At 43.4% G+C, this 19,991-nt stretch overlaps 1 protein-coding gene across 1 annotated transcript; it reads left to right on the top strand.

The window, feature by feature from the left end:
• Positions 1 to 872: 872 nt before the first annotated feature.
• On the top strand, positions 873 to 19,496 carry LOC119395770 (transcription cofactor vestigial-like protein 4). Its single transcript, XM_037662774.2, has 3 exons — positions 873 to 1,478; positions 5,681 to 6,161; positions 19,096 to 19,496. The coding sequence occupies exons 1-2, from the start codon at positions 1,462 to 1,464 to the stop codon at positions 6,135 to 6,137; spliced, it is 474 nt and encodes a 157-aa protein (XP_037518702.1). The 5' UTR covers positions 873 to 1,461; the 3' UTR covers positions 6,138 to 6,161; positions 19,096 to 19,496.
• The last annotated feature ends 495 nt before the right edge of the window (positions 19,497 to 19,991 follow it).

Genomic DNA, 19,991 nt, shown 5'->3' with positions numbered 1-19,991 from the left:
CACTTCACAGTCCTTTTCAGACAGTTTTAATTCACTAAACAAAGAACTGTAGTCAACATATACCACTGGTGATAGTAGTTATGCCTGATTACTCTTATTTACTTTCTCAGCATATTGTACCCACTTCATACTTATTTATATTAGAGCTAGGAGCACCAACGCGAACACACACCCACGAGGGAAACGACACGAAGACACAAGCGCTGACTGAAAACTGAATTTATTGGCATGGTAACACACCTTATGAATATATATCAGAGAAAATATATCATGGGAAAAAAATAATTTTGGAATTAGACCACACCGTCACTCGATCCCCCCCCTTTTCAAAAAAAAAAAGAAAAAAAGATTGAAGGTGATATATACACGTACATATACCCAAAACTCTACGAAAAAGAAATGTGCAGATCTCTATACTGATTGCATGCAGACGTGAAGTCAAATTTTGGTATGTGATAAATGGTGTCAAGACTACCCAGTATGCACACTTCAGCGATCGTGCGCTCGCTTTACTGGTATCAATTTTGTTATTATTTTGTTTAATTGCTTTGTAAAATAATATGAGCTGTGGGAAAGGCAGCCTTTATGTGATACGATATGCGGGGTTCGGGGCGTTTAAAAATACCTACAGAGAACGAAAGAAGCGCACAAGCGAGCGAGCGTTCCATTTCGCCACAATCGACCAGGGGATAGAAATGCGTATCTCGAATTTCCGTTTTCAAGCACACGACATTCCGAACTTATCACTCTCTTCTTTGTTGATACACACACACCGTGGGCTGGTCCGCCCATTCAGCAAATAAGTAAGGGAGCTGTGCCGTGTTTTGCTCCATATTTCACGTAACGGCGGCGGACTGGCGGCACGCTTCCTGGGCCGTCGAACTGGCTCGCAAAAAGAACGCGGCGGCGGCAGAGGAATGCGCATTCCTGCGCCCGCCGGGGCTCGACCAATGGGCGTCGTTGGTTGCTCCCACGTGACTCGCGGCATTCCGCGCGTGCTTCTGCTGCAGTCGTCGGAATGCGCGCTGCTGCTGCTGTTTTTGTCTGAACTTCGGCGGCGCGGCGGAGGTTGCCGCACATCGGCGATTCCTGCGGAGGAATTTTTCTTCGACGCTCGGTGGCGGACGAAACGACGTGAGTGAAGGGAAAGAAAAGGTTGTCACCGCGCGTTCTGGATCGCAAGTTTCGCACTGACCGCGGCAGCCCCTCTCCGCGCGGGTGGCGTAGCTCTGCCGGCATTCCTCTGCTGCTGCGGACGAGCGGTGGTGCGCCAACGCGCATCCTACTGCCCCGTTGATCAGCTGACAGCTTGAGCGAACGTCGCGACGCGGACTTCCTCGCCTGTCTCGTGCTTTCACCCGGCTGTCCACGCTGGATAAGATCGGTACTGCTCACGTTTAGCGCTGAGCTACAGCTGGATCTCTCCTCTGCAGAGCCGTGTGCGCACTCCATCAACCGTTCATGCCTGTCCCAAAAATGTAGGTATACATTTCTGCGTGTGTTTGTTCTTTAAATTTGCGCTACATTGCTCACTCCTAGCCCGGAATGCGCATGCCAGTCACTGCCTGCGCTCTCTCGTGCAACTGAACTCGTAGCACCGGTAAATTCTCCTATTCAATTTTTTTTTCTGAATTTCTCTCTCTCTCTCTTTCTTTAACGTACAGTGGAATGCACGGACATAAACTTGGACTGCACTCAGCCTTAGCACAGCTACCATAATGAATATGATCGATGTGTGATCGACGATAATTAAGTTTTGCTCGACGTTTACCAAAGGGGTTTGAGACTCTCACAGCTAGTAGTTACAAAAAAAAAATAATAATCATTTTGAGCTAATTTTTCTTATGATTAAAAAAAATGGAATGCTTCACTTATCGCTTAATTGTGTCGCATGCAAAACTAGTGACTAACCTTGCGCAGTTAAGTAGGAGGAATTCGTGATATGCTCATTCAGTGAACCGAGTATAAAGGCGCATGACGCTCCTGCCCTTATGCTGACACATTGAGCAACTGTGTCCCCATAAAAGAAGCAAGAAAAGAAAAACAAAGGAAAAAACAAAGAAGGCATAATCAAAAGGAGCGGTTATGGCAATGGACCATTTGTTTGCAAATGTAGGGATCATGATACTCAAAAGATGTGACGCTGGAATTGTCGCACTCTTTTTCATGGTCCATGCAGGATAAATGTGACATCTAGTTCCGAGGATGCACGGAATATAAGTTATTTTCTTTTTTTTTTTTATTGTTAACCTGTCACTCAATCACCTTAACTTTCACTTCTATCTGCTACTTATTAAGGAAGTACGCAGCTGTTACATCTACAGCTTTCATGATTTCGAAGTCCTGCTGATCTCGAAAATGTCGTTCATCTTTAGAGGTTCGTGTGGTTTCTCGTGTAGCCCAGACGTTATTCCACACCTGCATTGCTTCTTATATAGCTATGCGCTTGCCTTTTACACTTTCAGTTGACAACAAACTATTGGAATATGTCAGTGCACTGTTGGTCACTTTTCTGTTGTGACAAACACTGTTTTCTACTGTTCTTTTGGGCCTGTCACTGTGAAGTAGAGATTCAATGCTTTGTGACCTTTTTCAGTGTTTTAAGAGAGAGATAAGGCATATAGGAAAGGTAGGGAGGTTAACTAGACTATACATCCAGTTTGCTACCCTACACATGGGGAGGGGAATGAGGGAGCAAACGAGAAAGCGAAAGAGAGAGAAGGAGAGACGCATTTCACATCACACACACAGTGCCGAGTTTACAGGCGGTTGCTCAATGAAGTTGCTTTCAAGTACTTCAGTGTTTTAAGCTTGCTACAGTACCTGGTACTCTGAATCATGCTACGCCATGTTGCATTTTGTCATTCTACTCTTGGCTTCCATTTCATCATCATTTTTAAGGGCCCTTCGGGGCATTGCAAGGGGGGGGGGGGATTTGCAGCATTTCTGCTTCAAATGCTCGTAGACCTGCAGCGTCTGAAGCAGCATATCCTCTTCCTTACGAATGTTTTGTCACGTGAGGCCAGTTGAAAGGGACACTAAAGACAAAAACAATTTTTCCTTGTATTACTAAGTTACCCTTTGACTGCTCGAAAAAGACGCAACTCTTGCCACAAGAAGACGCACAAAGAAGAAAATGCAAGTGGCGACGCCACCTTGAAGTTCCCACACAAACTCGCTGTGACATCATAGATTTGCACAGCTCCTAATAGCTCCTACATAGTTCTTAATCAGTTAAAATGAAGTACGTTGTACTCTAAGGGGGCCAAAGACACCATATTTCGGGACATTTTGTTTAGGCAGTGTGGCAAATATAAAGAAACTCTTCGAAATGCTTGGACAGAAAAGTCCTTGGACAGCACTCACCGGCAATCCGGCTCACGATGTCGGTCTAGAGCGCATATGCCCAGGGGTGCCAGCTCGTATTCATCCATCTTTGAGGAGGAAATACCACTGACTTCTAAAATTGTATTAGATTATACTAGGAAATGTCAGGACCAAAAGTTGAGTTTGAATAATGATGCCAATAAGTTGCAAAAGTTGAGCAACCATGCGATCAGCCCAACATTATTTAAGAGCAGATCAACTGCTATAATGAGTGAAACCCAAACTGATGTAATGTGGGAATAAAATAAACAGAACATTAAGTGCGTTTCAGTAGCATGATCTTTGAACTGAATATGTATATTGTGAAAAAATCAAAACTATGTATGTTGGATCAAACGCATACTGAGTAAATATTCTTTGTTTGTCTTTGACCAATAAAAAATAATTGATGATCGTTAAATGCATCAAACAAAAACGGTGATATTATAGAAGCATACGTGTATATAGGAGTTGAATGAAGGAAAAAATTCTTTCCATTTACAGCAGCATCATGGTGCAAAGTTTTGAAATCACAGAAATGACAGTGATGGATCATATTATGTCAGCTTGAGTAGATTAGAGTAGAAAGCAGATTCTATTGTTTATTTGCCAAAGTAAAACTGAAAGATATGACTGCTCATGTCATACATTGAAGAAACAATAGCTTTGCTTAGGACTACTTGTAAGGTGTTTTTTTAAAGTGGCTACCTGAAATTGTGTCCTTTATTACACACAGCAAACCATTAAAAAAAAATCTGCTACAAGTGATGTCTACTCAGTAATTGAATCCGCTTCTACTTAGAAATGAAGTGTTCTGAATCAGCCATTCATGGGCCACATTAGCCTGCATTTTTTGCATTGCTAGGATGGACTGAAAAATCGGGGGTAGCATTTCTTACTAAGCCATTTGTGACTAGAAGTAGCCACCGTGTGGATGCAGTTTGTGTGGATCTGATCACCCTGGGGAATGCCAACATGTTTGAATTTTTCACCATCATCACCAGTCTTACGTCGACCCAGTCAAAAAAATTTGCAGGACGAAGGCCTCTGCCCAATGATCTCCAGCCCACCCTGTCCTGCGCAAGCCGAATCCATTTTATGCCTCCTAATTTTTAAATTTCGTCACTCCACCTAACCCTTTGCCATTGTCAGCCGTGCTTCCCATTTCTTGGTATCCATTCTAACTGAACATCTGTTTTCTGTCCTTTTTATGGTCTGGCCTTCACATGCCCATTTTTTCCCCTTCATATATACTGGCGTATCGGCTACCCCTGTTTGTCCATTAGGAATTAACCGAGCATCGTGACTATAAAATTTTGTTATAAAACACTGAGCCAGGTATCAAAATCTATTGATATCCAAAGTGTGAAATATTTTCTCTTTACTTTCTTAAGGTTTTTTTTTCTTTGTTCTATTTTTGTTTTTGTTTCTCTGCTTCCCATTCTCTTAATAAATATTAATTATTGGCTCTTGTCTGTAAATTTCTTGGGTGCAGCTTCTTCTGTTGCGTTATCTACTGCACTGTTAGGTGTTCTTAGCTGCCTAATTATCTTTCTTTTTTTATGGTTCGTTTATTCAAACTACATGATGCCCTTTGATGGCACAGTGCATCATTCAACTACGTCTTATAGAGAGTGTATACTTGATACGCAAAGCCGTGTGTTCAGATTCATAAATATGGTTAGAAGGTTGCAAGGTTTATACAGTGTAAGAAAAAGATCAGCACATTTTGCCGTGCACTTGTTGCTGGACATGCACCATGGCTTAACGATAAAAAAAGGTGATATGTAAAACTTCCGAATGCTCTTGTCTGTGTAAAGGCATGTTGCGTCGCAGCACTGTGTTCCTTTTTCTGTTGTGTGTTCATCCATTCTGCACTCTTGGAATACTCAACAGTCACTTAATCTTTCTGCAAAACACCTAAAGGCCCGTAACTCTCATCTTATTTACCTGTTCTTTGAAGTCATTACATATCAATGGGTGTCCAGCACTTTTTCGTACAACATCGTAGTGCTATTGTTATAAGTATTGAATACTGGGCTAGTTTGAAATCCATGCTCAATTGAAGGACATAAACAAGGGACCAGAATAAGTGGAAGACACGGGTGCTAACGTTGTGTCATCCACTTCTCCTGGTTCCTTTTTTCTCGCACCCTTTACTTGAGTACGATCCTACTGTAATATTCAGAGAAAATATGGGTGAGGGCATCTGAGCTCTGTTGAGTTGTGAGCATAAAAAAAGAATTATTCACGTCCTCCTGTAGAGTGGTGCAAGTGCTGCATGAAAACGTGGTTGCATTGGAATGTCGTACAGGTGCGGGCCCGCGGCAGCAGAGAAGCGCAAGCTTCCGTTACCCCTTACGGCATCGTCGTCATCAGCACCCCCCAGTGAAAAGCAGCCCCGTCTGTGTGACAACGGCACCGTCGACGTTGAGCCGTTGCAGCCGCTCGACATGCGACGCTCACGGCCTTCGGTGATTCGGCGCTGCTCGGCAGTGGTGCGGCCCACGCACGAGGAGCGGGAGCCGTCGAGGTTGCTGAGGGGCTCGACGAACACAGTGACCGGGATGACTGGCATGCGTGGACCTTCCGATCAGCCGGACCCTGCGGTGGAGGCGCACTTCAGACGGTCGCTCGGGCCTCAGTATGCGGCGCTATTTGCTGGACCGACCGAACCTGCCGGTTCGGCACTCACCGTCGACGACCACTTTGCTCGGGCACTGGGGCCAGACACCTGGTTGCGCCTTCAGGATGGCCTGACCTCCTCCTGACTGTCGGAGCAGCGTCGATCGCTGGTACGTTCATAGCGACTTTGCTGTGGAAGTGTGATCAAGTCGGGTACACCACTTGGGCATTACTGGGCTTTCAGCTTGGCATCATTTCTGTTGCAGCTAATTATTTTTTCTCTGGTATACAAAACTAGTATTGCAGACAGTAGATAATGCAGAAATGAAAACAAACTTTATAGTTTGTGCTTCATTCCGACACGATGATTCCCATGCGTGGATAACTTTCTCAGTCAGCATTTTTATGGCAGAAGGTGTAGTTTATGGCTGTGTCCTTTACAAACTTCCACACTTTTGGCATAAGAATGTAGCTGAAAAATGGTGGCTCTTGCAGGCAGTGATTCACCAAATCTTTTTTTTCCTTAATTGTTTGAGATATGTTCAGTCAGGGCCAAAGTCATTGCAGGGGGAGTGGCTTACAAATGATCGAGAAGTAAAAAGAAAGAACTTAACTAGAAACGTGAATTAAAATTGCGCACTTTTAGGACATTCAAGAACACGTGGATTGATGGCCGTTCTTGGTGCAGGAGAATGATTCCTCTGTTCCAGTGTCTGTGCTAATAATGGCTGGGGAAAAAGAAGCATCAGTTTTACATGAAGGAATCCTAACTACTACTTCATGATTCAAGCAAGATAAATTCTTATAAAACGCTTCAGCTTTGCCTTCAAGAGCAGAACACAAAAGCTTAAGTGGGGCACTGTTCCCATCACCTTCTCATTCGCTAGCCAGGCCTCACTTCTCAGTGGACACCTCAACCGTGTTGCAAGGAAAGGAATGTCTGTGCACGTAACGTCGGCATTTTTAAGTTCTCCTAGAGTTTGCATGCCTGCTGGAAGTACATTTGCAAAGTGCCCACTACACCATAAGTCATCATTTTGCGAGTCAGCAAAGTACCCAAGCGTCCATAAGACAATACGCGCACCTATGCAGCTGCACACTTTTTTGATGCTGTTGCTGATGATGGTGATCGGTTATGTTTGAGTGCCTTGTAACACTACCCACTCCATACACATTCACATGGTGTGAGTCCTGGTGCGAGTGTATGCTTCTGCCATGCAATATTACTTCTGGCCAACAGATTTCTCACCCTACATGAGGGTTTCATACAGCGAAGCTACAGTAGACTCTCGTTAAATGGAACCTGAAGGCACCAGGCAAATGTGTTCTGTTTAACAGGAGTTCTGTTTACTGAGAGATTAACATGGGTGCAGAATCCAAGTACGAAACCGATCATGTTAGAGGAAGTTGTTCCATTTAAGCAGCAGTTCTGTTTAAGAGATTTCAATTTACTGATGGTCTACTGCATTTTAGTTGACCCTGTGCCATCATCATAGTAGTGGTAGTAGTCGCTGTCACACAAATCACGTGAAAGGAGGGGATTGAATAAAGACAGTGATGATTCTAAATGATGATGCTTGAAATGATGATAATGCACGTGATCTTGCTAGCCAATCATATACAGTTGTGTGCTTACAGCTTCACCCTCTTGACTGTTTTCACGGCGTGGAACTGACTGAAATTTTTCTACCAAAGCAGTTTCAAGCACTGGCATGGCTCTGGGGTAGAACGCATGACTTTCACGCAGAATGTGTGGATTCGATTCTGGCTCAAGCCCCTGATTTTTATTTTAGGCATATATCGTGATTTTTCACTCATAGACAACCCCGCTGACACTGGAATTTTTTCGGCGAGGGCTCCTTAATGCTATCACATTAAAACACATATTAGAAACTCTATAAACTCAATTTTAAGGCAAGGATGATCAAATGTGGTGTAAGAAAATGTGAAAATTTATTTACTTATTTATTCATCTATGTACATATGTACTTAGTTATACATTACTGCACTCCTAAATCAGGATCCAAGCACGAGAGGCAAAATGTGCAGATACATAAAAAAAATCAAAGAAGCCATTTAGTACGCACAAAGATAAGCAAACATAATAGTGGATGCATTTATAAGGTGCTGAAGCAATAAGCTTCACATAAACCGACTATCACATTGAGTTCAAAGCCGTATAAGTAAAGGTAATATGCACAAATGCACACGTATACTATTTGTTGTGTGCATACTATTTGTTATGACGAGAAATTAAATTTTGTGAAACTAGTAGCTGTAAAATTGTGTAATGCTTGAAACAAAATTCACATGAGGAAAATAAAGCAGTTGGAACATCTTTGACAATATTAATGCCATTATAAACACTGAAGACATGTAAATTCAATAGAGTGGGTGCTTTTCAGGAGTGATAGAAGCAGGCTGTTCCAATCTGTGGTAGTGCATGGGGAGGGGAAAAAAATGAAAAGGAATTGTCATGTGCGATTGTCAGCATGACGATGCCGTGTTTTGCACGCTGTAATTTGTTTCATATAAGGCCGTGGACAAAAAGGTTGTTCTTAAGCAAGAAAAAAGAAAAGAAGAAATTTGGGTCTGGATCTCTGCTTAGCTTTGGTGTGCGAGTGTAATATGCTGATCGAATTTAGTAGGAAAATCTAATTATTGATACATTGTGCCATCTTCTGGGCATTAACATTAGTTATCTTATGTGGATCCCACATATTACAGGCATATTCTGGTATTGGATGAATGAGAAGCAAGCAATCCAGTGTTATGGGAGAGCGTGCTTTAGTCTGTGCTTGAGTATACCATGTTTCCTGGAAGATGACTGACCTATGTGTGAAATGTAGTTGTTCTGGCTGAGGTCAGTGGTTGTTATTCGAAGATATTTTAAACTTGGTCAGCTAACTCTTAGCAGTTCGAAGTTAAGCTTATAGCCATTAAACCTAATTTCATTAACTTCCTTCCGTTTTGTTATGGACATGAAGCCAATTATATTGACATTCAGCCCCGCAGACCGTACCAGGGAAAAATCTTTCGAAGGTCAGAGTATTCTTGTGGCAAGTAACCTCATAAAACAACACACAGTGAGTCGTCAGCAAATAGTCTCGTTTGAATGCATAAAAAATAATTAAATGTCCTAGAACACTGCCTTCAGGCACTCCCAAGCTACTGAGTGTTCAGTACAAGAAAAATCGTGGGTGGAATATTGTGCACATTCAGTCTTTGTTTGGGTTTTGATTGTTTTCTTCTTGCTCACTTGGTTGACCAGAAGCCATCCGTTTGAGGACAACAGCTGGCTTCTTGCCAAATGTGGAGCTGAAACCGAACATAGGAAACTAAACAGAGACTGAATTTGTGCACGATTCCGCCCTGTCCTGGTTGGGAGAGTGTGCAGTGAAAGCTCGTTAATTCGGATTCGTGAGACCGTAAAAAATGTCTGAATTAACTGAATTCCAAACCATCGAAAGTGTCAATAAAACAATGAATGAATTTCTATTATGTCGATACAATTTCATTTTCTTGATGAATTTGCAAATCCTGTGTTTACTTTGCGTAAGAGCAGTGTAACAGCCACAATATTCGCCATTCGTGACTTTGTTCATTATGTGAACGTGGCTCAAGATCCGCCTTGTCTTAACCAGAAACGAGCTAACCTGAAATTAACCCTAAACGTCGTTACTGCTGTTACCGTACGGTTTGTGCTGATGACGATGGTGATGCAGACTGCACCACTTCGTTTCAGGTGTCTATGCACGCCATTTTCGCTCCTTTGTGCCGCACATTTACGGCACTTTGTGCTCGGCATGCTCCAAGAATCGTCCGAATTAACCGGGAAGCAGCCAAATATGAGCTCATTAACGAGAGTTTGATGCCATTAAACAAGGAATATGCTAGCAGGGACCAGAGAAAATGTCCGAATGATCCGATTTTCCAAATTAACGAGCTTTTACTGTACATTGTTATTACTTGGAAGTTCTGTTCTTTTGTTAGCTGTACTGTCCTTAACTAACCTCTGCCGTGATGAAGCTGATGATATTAGACAATACCTTAATATTATTTAGTAAGCTTCCAGGGCTCTTTGTTGTCATTTCAACTAAGGTATATGGAGCTCTCGTGTATTGCTTGTAAAATAATAAATGTTACAAAACCAAATTTGTTCCATACCCCCCCCCCCCCTCCCCCTCTCTAGTGCGCACTCATGTTAGTGGGAGGTCAAGCCACCCCTGCATCACATCTTGGGACAGGGACAAAAACAGTGTGGCTGTTAAGCAAATGTATGTTGTACTGCTTTGTGAAACCAAAGGCATGGGCAGGGACATATTTCAGATAAAGGAGAACATTAGGCTGGCATGACATGATAGCACTTAGAGAAACAAGGAGAGACGTTCATACTAGATTGAAATAAATCGATGATGATGTGGAGGCCAGTTTAAGCGAGCTATATTTTTACAGTAATGAAACACGCAGAGTGGCATTACATGGCCTGGTAGTTTTGAGCAGTAAAACTGACGCTGAGCTATAGATTGTTTCGTGTGAACAAATGATTAGGAAAGTTTGACCAAACTAAGATAAAATATTGGAATCTGCAGGAAACGGAATTCACTATTGGTTCTCAATGTCAGGAATTACTACATAAAGTAAATTATTTTCAGAAGTGTGCATGCATTTGATAACTCTTGATTGTGAACTGGTGCCTTCTTTGTATCTTTCGTTACTATTATATTTTTCATTTTTTTAAGCACAGTATTGAGTCTGTAGTTAGTACGTGGACGCAGGTACAACTTCTCTAAAGGCTCACGAGGCCACTGCCAGATTAAGGTAGGGGCTAGGGGGCTTGCAGCCCTGGGCCCTCAACTTTTAAGGGCCTTGTTTGATCATTTTAAAGATAGCTGCTGAGCATGCTTGCTGCCCACATTGGCAACGTAAATGGATGCCCAGGGTCCCCAGTTCTCTATGGACTAGGGGTCCTGGAAGTCCATTGCCTGGAATGTCGATGTGACGCTTCAATTTATTGTAAATTTGTGATGGATTGACAATTGACTCACGTCTATGTCAGGTAATAACAATAGAATAAAAGCCTCACATTAACACACCGGCCTGTTCGCCCTATATACATACGACCTCAGGACAAAGGTATCTGATACACAACGGCAATCTTACACGGGGCGGCAAACTTGGTCACGTGTTTTATTCGGCAGCCTGTGCTTCTTCCCAATGCCTCTCTCTTCCTTTGAATCCTCTACTTGTCAACCTTACTAAGAAACTGGGGAGGGGCAAAGCGTGTAGGGAAGGGTGTTTCAGCTCCACTAACATGAAAACCTAAGTATGCAGTGTGTACTGGTGTTTCCCTTAGCAAAATCACTGCTAATGGGCAATGAGAAAGAGAAGAAGAAGAAGAAGGGCCTAACCGAGGTAATTCACCACATTGTTTTAAAAGAGATTTCCTTGATCAGGCACGTTAGTGGTGCCAGCTGTAACCTGGCATGTAGGGAAGGGTGTTTCAGCTCCACTAACATGAAAACCTAAGTATGCAGTGTGTGCTGGTGTTTCCCTTAGCAAAATCGCTGCTAATGGGCAATGAGAGAGAGAAGAAGAAGGGCCTAACCGAGGTAGTTCACCACATTGTTTTGAGAGAGATTTCTTTGATCAGGCACGTTAGTGGTGCCATCTGTAACCTGGCATGTAGGGAAGGGTGTTTCAGCTCCACTAACATGAAAACCTAAGTATGCAGTGTGTACTGGTGTTTCCCTTAGCAAAATCACTGCTAATGGGCAATGAGAGAGAGAAGAAGAAGAAGAAGGGCCTAACCGAGGTAGTTCACCACATTGTTTTGAGAGAGATTTCTTTGATCAGGCACGTTAGTGGTGCCATCTGTAACCTGGCATGTAGGGAAGGGTGTTTCAGCTCCACTAACATGAAAACCTAAGTATGCAGTGTTTACTGGTGTTTCCCTTAGCAAAATCACTGCTAATGGGCAATGAGAGAGAGAAGAAGAAGAAGAAGAAGGGCCTAACCGAGGTAATTCACCACATTGTTTTGAGAGAGATTTCTTTGATCAGGCACGTTAGTGGTGCCAGCTGTAACCTGGCATGTAGGGAAGGGTGTTTCAGCTCCACTAACATGAAAACCTAAGTATGCAGTGTGTGCTGGTGTTTCCCTTAGCAAAATCACTGCTAATGGGCAATGAGAGAGAGAAGAAGAAGGGCCTAACCGAGGTAGTTCACCACATTGTTTTGAGAGAGATTTCTTTGATCAGGCACGTTAGTGGTGCCATCTGTAACCTGGCATGTAGGGAAGGGTGTTTCAGCTCCACTAACATGAAAACCTAAGTATGCAGTGTGTACTGGTGTTTCCCTTAGCAAAATCACTGCTAATGGGCAATGAGAGAGAGAAGAAGAAGAAGGGCCTAACCGAGGTAATTCACCACATTGTTTTGAGAGAGATTTCTTTGATCAGGCACGTTAGTGGTGCCAGCTGTAACCTGGCATGTAGGGAAGGGTGTTTCAGCTCCACTAACATGAAAACCTAAGTATGCAGTGTGTGCTGGTGTTTTTCTTAGCAAAATCACTGCTAATGGGCAATGAGAGAGAGAAGAAGAAGGGCCTAACCGAGGTAGTTCACCACATTGTTTTGAGAGAGATTTCTTTGATCAGGCACGTTAGTGGTGCCATCTGTAACCTGGCATGTAGGGAAGGGTGTTTCAGCTCCACTAACATGAAAACCTAAGTATGCAGTGTGTACTGGTGTTTCCCTTAGCAAAATCACTGCTAATGGGCAATGAGAGAGAGAAGAAGAAGAAGGGCCTAACCGAGGTAGTTCACCACATTGTTTTGAGAGAGATTTCTTTGATCAGGCACGTTAGTGGTGCCATCTGTAACCTGGCATGTAGGGAAGGGTGTTTCAGCTCCACTAACATGAAAACCTAAGTATGCAGTGTGTACTGGTGTTTCCCTTAGCAAAATCACTGCTAATGGGCAATGAGAGAGAGAAGAAGAAGGGCCTAACCGAGGTAGTTCACCACATTGTTTTGAGAGAGATTTCTTTGATCAGGCACGTTAGTGGTGCCATCTGTAACCTGGCATGTAGGGAAGGGTGTTTCAGCTCCACTAACATGAAAACCTAAGTATGCAGTGTGTACTGGTGTTTCCCTTAGCAAAATCACTGCTAATGGGCAATGAGAGAGAGAAGAAGAAGGGCCTAACCGAGGTAATTCACCACATTGTTTTGAGAGAGATTTCTTTGATCAGGCACGTTAGTGGTGCCAGCTGTAACCTGGCATGTAGGGAAGGGTGTTTCAGCTCCACTAACATGAAAACCTAAGTATGCAGTGTGTACTGGTGTTTCCCTTAGCAAAATCACTGCTAATGGGCAATGAGAGAGAGAAGAAGAAGAAGGGCCTAACCGAGGTAAGTTCAGCCACATTGTTTTGAGAGAGATTTCTTTGATCAGGCACGTTAGTGGTGCCATCTGTAACCTGGCATGTAGGGAAGGGTGTTTCAGCTCCACTAACATGAAAACCTAAGTATGCAGTGTGTACTGGTGTTTCCCTTAGCAAAATCACTGCTAATGGGCAATGAGAGAGAGAAGAAGAAGAAGGGCCTAACCGAGGTAATTCACCACATTGTTTTGAGAGAGATTTCTTTGATCAGGCACGTTAGTGGTGCCAGCTGTAACCTGGCATGTAGGGAAGGGTGTTTCAGCTCCACTAACATGAAAACCTAAGTATGCAGTGTGTACTGGTGTTTCCCTTAGCAAAATCACTGCTAATGGGCAATGAGAGAGAGAAGAAGAAGGGCCTAACCGAGGTAATTCACCACATTGTTTTAAAAGAGATTTCCTTGATCAGGCACGTTAGTGGTGCCAGCTGTAACCTGGCATGTAGGGAAGGGTGTTTCAGCTCCACTAACATGAAAACCTAAGTATGCAGTGTGTACTGGTGTTTCCCTTAGCAAAATCACTGCTAATGGGCAATGAGAGAGAGAAGAAGAAGAAGAAGGGCCTAACCGAGGTAATTCACCACATTGTTTTGAGAGAGATTTCTTTGATCAGGCACGTTAGTGGTGCCATCTGTAACCTGGCATGTAGGGAAGGGTGTTTCAGCTCCACTAACATGAAAACCTAAGTATGCAGTGTGTGCTGGTGTTTCCCTTAGCAAAATCGCTGCTAATGGGCAATGAGAGAGAGAAGAAGAAGGGCCTAACCGAGGTAGTTCACCACATTGTTTTGAGAGAGATTTCTTTGATCAGGCACGTTAGTGGTGCCATCTGTAACCTGGCATGTAGGGAAGGGTGTTTCAGCTCCACTAACATGAAAACCTAAGTATGCAGTGTGTACTGGTGTTTCCCTTAGCAAAATCACTGCTAATGGGCAATGAGAGAGAGAAGAAGAAGGGCCTAACTGAGGTAATTCACCACATTGTTTTAAAAGAGATTTCCTTGATCAGGCACGTTAGTGGTGCCAGCTGTAACCTGGCATGTAGGGAAGGGTGTTTCAGCTCCACTAACATGAAAACCTAAGTATGCAGTGTGTACTGGTGTTTCCCTTAGCAAAATCACTGCTAATGGGCAATGAGAGAGAGAAGAAGAAGAAGAAGGGCCTAACCGAGGTAATTCACCACATTGTTTTGAGAGAGATTTCTTTGATCAGGCACGTTAGTGGTGCCATCTGTAACCTGGCATGTAGGGAAGGGTGTTTCAGCTCCACTAACATGAAAACCTAAGTATGCAGTGTGTGCTGGTGTTTCCCTTAGCAAAATCGCTGCTAATGGGCAATGAGAGAGAGAAGAAGAAGGGCCTAACCGAGGTAATTCACCACATTGTTTTAAAAGAGATTTCCTTGATCAGGCACGTTAGTGGTGCCAGCTGTAACCTGGCATGTAGGGAAGGGTGTTTCAGCTCCACTAACATGAAAACCTAAGTATGCAGTGTGTACTGGTGTTTCCCTTAGCAAAATCACTGCTAATGGGCAATGAGAGAGAGAAGAAGAAGGGCCTAACTGAGGTAATTCACCACATTGTTTTAAAGAGATTTCCTTGATCAGGCACGTTAGTGGTGCCAGCTGTAACCTGGCATGTAGGGAAGGGTGTTTCAGCTCCACTAACATGAAAACCTAAGTATGCAGTGTGTACTGGTGTTTCCCTTAGCAAAATCACTGCTAATGGGCAATGAGAGAGAGAAGAAGAAGAAGGGCCTAACCGAGGTAATTCACCACATTGTTTTGAGAGAGATTTCTTTGATCAGGCACGTTAGTGGTGCCATCTGTAACCTGGCATGTAGGGAAGGGTGTTTCAGCTCCACTAACATGAAAACCTAAGTATGCAGTGTGTGCTGGTGTTTCCCTTAGCAAAATCGCTGCTAATGGGCAATGAGAGAGAGAAGAAGAAGGGCCTAACCGAGGTAATTCACCACATTGTTTTAAAAGAGATTTCCTTGATCAGGCACGTTAGTGGTGCCAGCTGTAACCTGGCATGTAGGGAAGGGTGTTTCAGCTCCACTAACATGAAAACCTAAGTATGCAGTGTGTACTGGTGTTTCCCTTAGCAAAATCACTGCTAATGGGCAATGAGAGAGAGAAGAAGAAGAAGAAGGGCCTAACCGAGGTAATTCACCACATTGTTTTGAGAGAGATTTCTTTGATCAGGCACGTTAGTGGTGCCAGCTGTAACCTGGCATGTAGGGAAGGGTGTTTCAGCTCCACTAACATGAAAACCTAAGTATGCAGTGTGTGCTGGTGTTTCCCTTAGCAAAATCACTGCTAATGGGCAATGAGAGAGAGAAGGGCCTAACCGAGGTAATTCACCACATTGTTTTGAGAGAGATTTCTTTGATCAGGCACGTTAGTGGTGCCAGCTGTAACCTGGCATGTAGGGAAGGGTGTTTCAGCTCCACTAACATGAAAACCTAAGTATGCAGTGTGTGCTGGTGTTTCCCTTAGCAAAATCGCTGCTAATGGGCAATGAGAGAGAGAAGAAGAAGGGCCTAACCGAGGTAATTCACCACATTGTTTTAAAAGAGATTTCCTTGATCAGGCACGTTAGTGGTGCCAGCTGTAACCTGGCATGTAGGGAAGGGTGTTTCAGCTCCACTAACATGAAAACCTAAGTATGCAGTGTGTGCTGGTGTTTCCCTTAGCAAAATCACTGCTAATGGGCAATGAGAGAGAGAAGAAGAAGGGCCTAACCGAGGTAATTCACCACATTGTTTTAAAAGAGATTTCCTTGATCAGGCACGTTAGTGGTGCCAGCTGTAACCTGGCATGTAGGGAAGGGTGTTTCAGCTCCACTAACATGAAAACCTAAGTATGCAGTGTGTGCTGGTGTTTCCCTTAGCAAAATCAGTGCTAATGGGCAATGAGAGAGAGAAGAAGGGCCTAACCGAGGTAATTCACCACATTGTTTTAAAAGAGATTTCCTTGATCAGGCACGTTAGTGGTGCCAGCTGTAACCTGGCATGTAGGGAAGGGTGTTTCAGCTCCACTAACATGAAAACCTAAGTATGCAGTGTGTGCTGGTGTTTCCCTTAGCAAAATCACTGCTAATGGGCAATGAGAGAGAGAAGAAGAAGGGCCTAACCGAGGTAATTCACCACATTGTTTTAAAAGAGATTTCCTTGATCAGGCACGTTAGTGGTGCCAGCTGTAACCTGGCATGTAGGGAAGGGTGTTTCAGCTCCACTAACATGAAAACCTAAGTATGCAGTGTGTGCTGGTGTTTCCCTTAGCAAAATCGCTGCTAATGGGCAATGAGAGAGAGAAGAAGAAGGGCCTAACCGAGGTAGTTCACCACATTGTTTTGAGAGAGATTTCTTTGATCAGGCACGTTAGTGGTGCCATCTGTAACCTGGCATGTAGGGAAGGGTGTTTCAGCTCCACTAACATGAAAACCTAAGTATGCAGTGTGTACTGGTGTTTCCCTTAGCAAAATCACTGCTAATGGGCAATGAGAGAGAGAAGAAGAAGAAGAAGGGCCTAACCGAGGTAATTCACCACATTGTTTTGAGAGAGATTTCTTTGATCAGGCACGTTAGTGGTGCCAGCTGTAACCTGGCATGTAGGGAAGGGTGTTTCAGCTCCACTAACATGAAAACCTAAGTATGCAGTGTGTGCTGGTGTTTCCCTTAGCAAAATCGCTGCTAATGGGCAATGAGAGAGAGAAGAAGAAGGGCCCAACCGAGGTAGTTCACCACATTGTTTTGAGAGAGATTTCTTTGATCAGGCACGTTAGTGGTGCCATCTGTAACCTGGCATGTAGGGAAGGGTGTTTCAGCTCCACTAACATGAAAACCTAAGTATGCAGTGTGTACTGGTGTTTCCCTTAGCAAAATCACTGCTAATGGGCAATGAGAGAGAGAAGAAGAAGAAGAAGGGCCTAACCGAGGTAATTCACCACATTGTTTTGAGAGAGATTTCTTTGATCAGGCACGTTAGTGGTGCCAGCTGTAACCTGGCATGTAGGGAAGGGTGTTTCAGCTCCACTAACTTTGTTGGAATACTGTGTCGGAATGCAGGTTACCCTAAGGTGCTTCTTCTTCTTCATCTTCTATCTCTCATTGCCCATCAGCAGCAATCTTGCCGTAAGTTGTCCTTGTGTTACACACCGCAACATGTTACGAAGTATGCTTTACAGGAGAAAACGTGGCATTTGAAACCAATTATGAGATGGAATTTAGCAAATCTCTGTTAATTAGTGCAATTAAATTATGATACGTCATCGGAATTTTGTTGGGCTAACTGTTGGCTTCTTCGCTTTTAGAGGACCGGTGGCGAGTAGTGGGATTTACCCAATTTTTGTGACGCATACTCGTTTATTATGGACCGTGACGACGACACGACACGCTGACACCCTAAGGTGCTTTGCCCCTAATAAGAAAAAAAACTAGGAAATTAGTTGCCCGAACCCATAAATATCGTGTACATTTTATCATTGATCAGTGAGCATAACACGTGAGCTTCAAAGAATTCGCTGTTTTTAACAAGTTAGCACCATCATCAGGGTTTCAGTGGCACATCCATGCGCCATAAAATTCTTAAACCAGCAATGTGTGAGGCACTGACCTCCTTAGCATGCCAAACAGCAATATTAACTCTACTGGAATAGTACAGCAGCATTAAGAAAAAGATAATGAATTTTATAGTCTCAGTGTGCACTTCAAGGAGTGCTGACACAAAAATTTTGTATCTTGTTTTTTTGGTTGCAATAAGTTGCAGTTTCCAGAACTTATCGTGGCTGGAAATTTTTAGTGCATGACGGTTAGTTATTTGGAGTTTTCAGAGCATCCAATCGCAGTTTCAGTTTTAGAAAGCGCTGAGAGAGGCACAGGACCAGCTTGATTCTTTTGCAAACACAGCTGACCACGTGACCACACAAAACAGCGCCGCACACGGCAACGGGTGCATATGAGCACTGCATTTACAACTGCGGCAGAGAGTATCGCCAAGGAGTATGGCAGCTAGCCAACCCGAACTCATGATGTGGGTTGTTGTTTACGTTACAACGAAGTTGATGTCAATGTCATTCATGAGGTGCTTGCTCCATTTTGTGCTCAGTTGCACAGCACACACATTAAAATTGATTCTAAATATGTTCTAGGCTATATCTGTGTTCATATTTTCTAGAAGATGTATGTGCATCTGCACAAATCTGTATTGTGCTCCTTTCACAGTCTGAGAACTGGGACAGTGTTAGAAATCCACCAAATATGCAAATGGGGACAGCTATCATAATTTAGCTTTGGCACCATGCAATACAACCCCAAAAAATTACTCTGAAGAGCAGCAAGGAAGACGCGTGTAAAAAAAATCATGGGAACCTCCCTGAACAGAAGTTGTCAAAAATATGCAATGTTTTAGTACAGCAGTTGCCAGGGTGTTTGCATTGTTGCAGTATTAAAGACTGTGTGTATTGTCTCATTGCATTCTATAGATGAATCTTTCTCTCTTTCCTCCTTATGTGTACATTGTGTTGTGTCTTGAATGTGTTTCTGTTCGTGGGTGTTGGGTCAGAGGTGAATTTAAGTTGGTTTTCTTGCTTCATACGTAATATTCTGACCAAATCACCAAAAATTGGCGCACGTGAAATTCATCTTCCTCTTCTTGTTTGTGCAGGTGTGTAAATAGACTCCTCTGCAGCGAATCCTTGGCCCAGTGTACAGGAAACCCTCTACAATGCGTCTTTCGGTCTTCTGTGCCACTTACTATACTGGCCTCCGGACTGGGGAACATCTCCTGCATGGCGTTACCCGGCACTTTTGAGGAAGTGCCCATGTACAGAACGTATGCGCCGCTTAACAACGTCTTTAAGAACAATCTCTGGAAAGAATGTGCAACAGCCTTGTAGGCCTTGTGGTGTACAAGGTAGTATAAACGCTAAGAGCGAAACAGTCGACGACCCGAAGGTCTTCATGTGGAGCTCTCAATGAACACTGACCCTTTGCTGTGTCTATCGCTTGGGCTGGTTGGTTGTTTAAGGTTCCTAATAAAAGCACAGACAAATTTGTGACTTTTAAGCAGTAGTCGTCTATGTTTCCATCATTCTAGTTCCATACAGCTGAGTCTTTTCCCTTTTTCGAGTTCTTCCTGAAATGTCAAAGCACAGCGCGAAAAATTGTGATGAATTACCCTAATGGGAACTGTTCTGTGTGCAAAGCATTGATCACTCAGAGCAATGTTAACACCTGTGTTAATGGAACCCTCAATGCAAAAGCGATTTTTCTCGTATTAGTACAATACAATTTCGCAGTACTGAAAGCACCACTTTTGCCGCGAAAAGACACTTGGTAAGCGAGAAAACGCGCAAAGAAAATACAGGTGCAGATTCTGCCTTGAAGTTTCCACACCAATAGTCATGACTTCATAGATTTTGACGGCACCTACTAGAGCCGACATAGTCTCTATTCAGTAAAAATGAAGGTCACTGTCTTCTGAGATAGCCAGAGACTTAACATACAAAGTTTAAGAAAATTCTGTTGAGCAAATGTGGCCAGAATATGAAAAATTGAAGT

This window comes from Rhipicephalus sanguineus, chromosome 6 (assembly GCF_013339695.2).
Source record: "Rhipicephalus sanguineus isolate Rsan-2018 chromosome 6, BIME_Rsan_1.4, whole genome shotgun sequence".
Taxonomy (NCBI): domain Eukaryota; kingdom Metazoa; phylum Arthropoda; class Arachnida; order Ixodida; family Ixodidae; genus Rhipicephalus; species Rhipicephalus sanguineus.
This window is presented reverse-complemented; position numbering and strand designations above follow the sequence as displayed.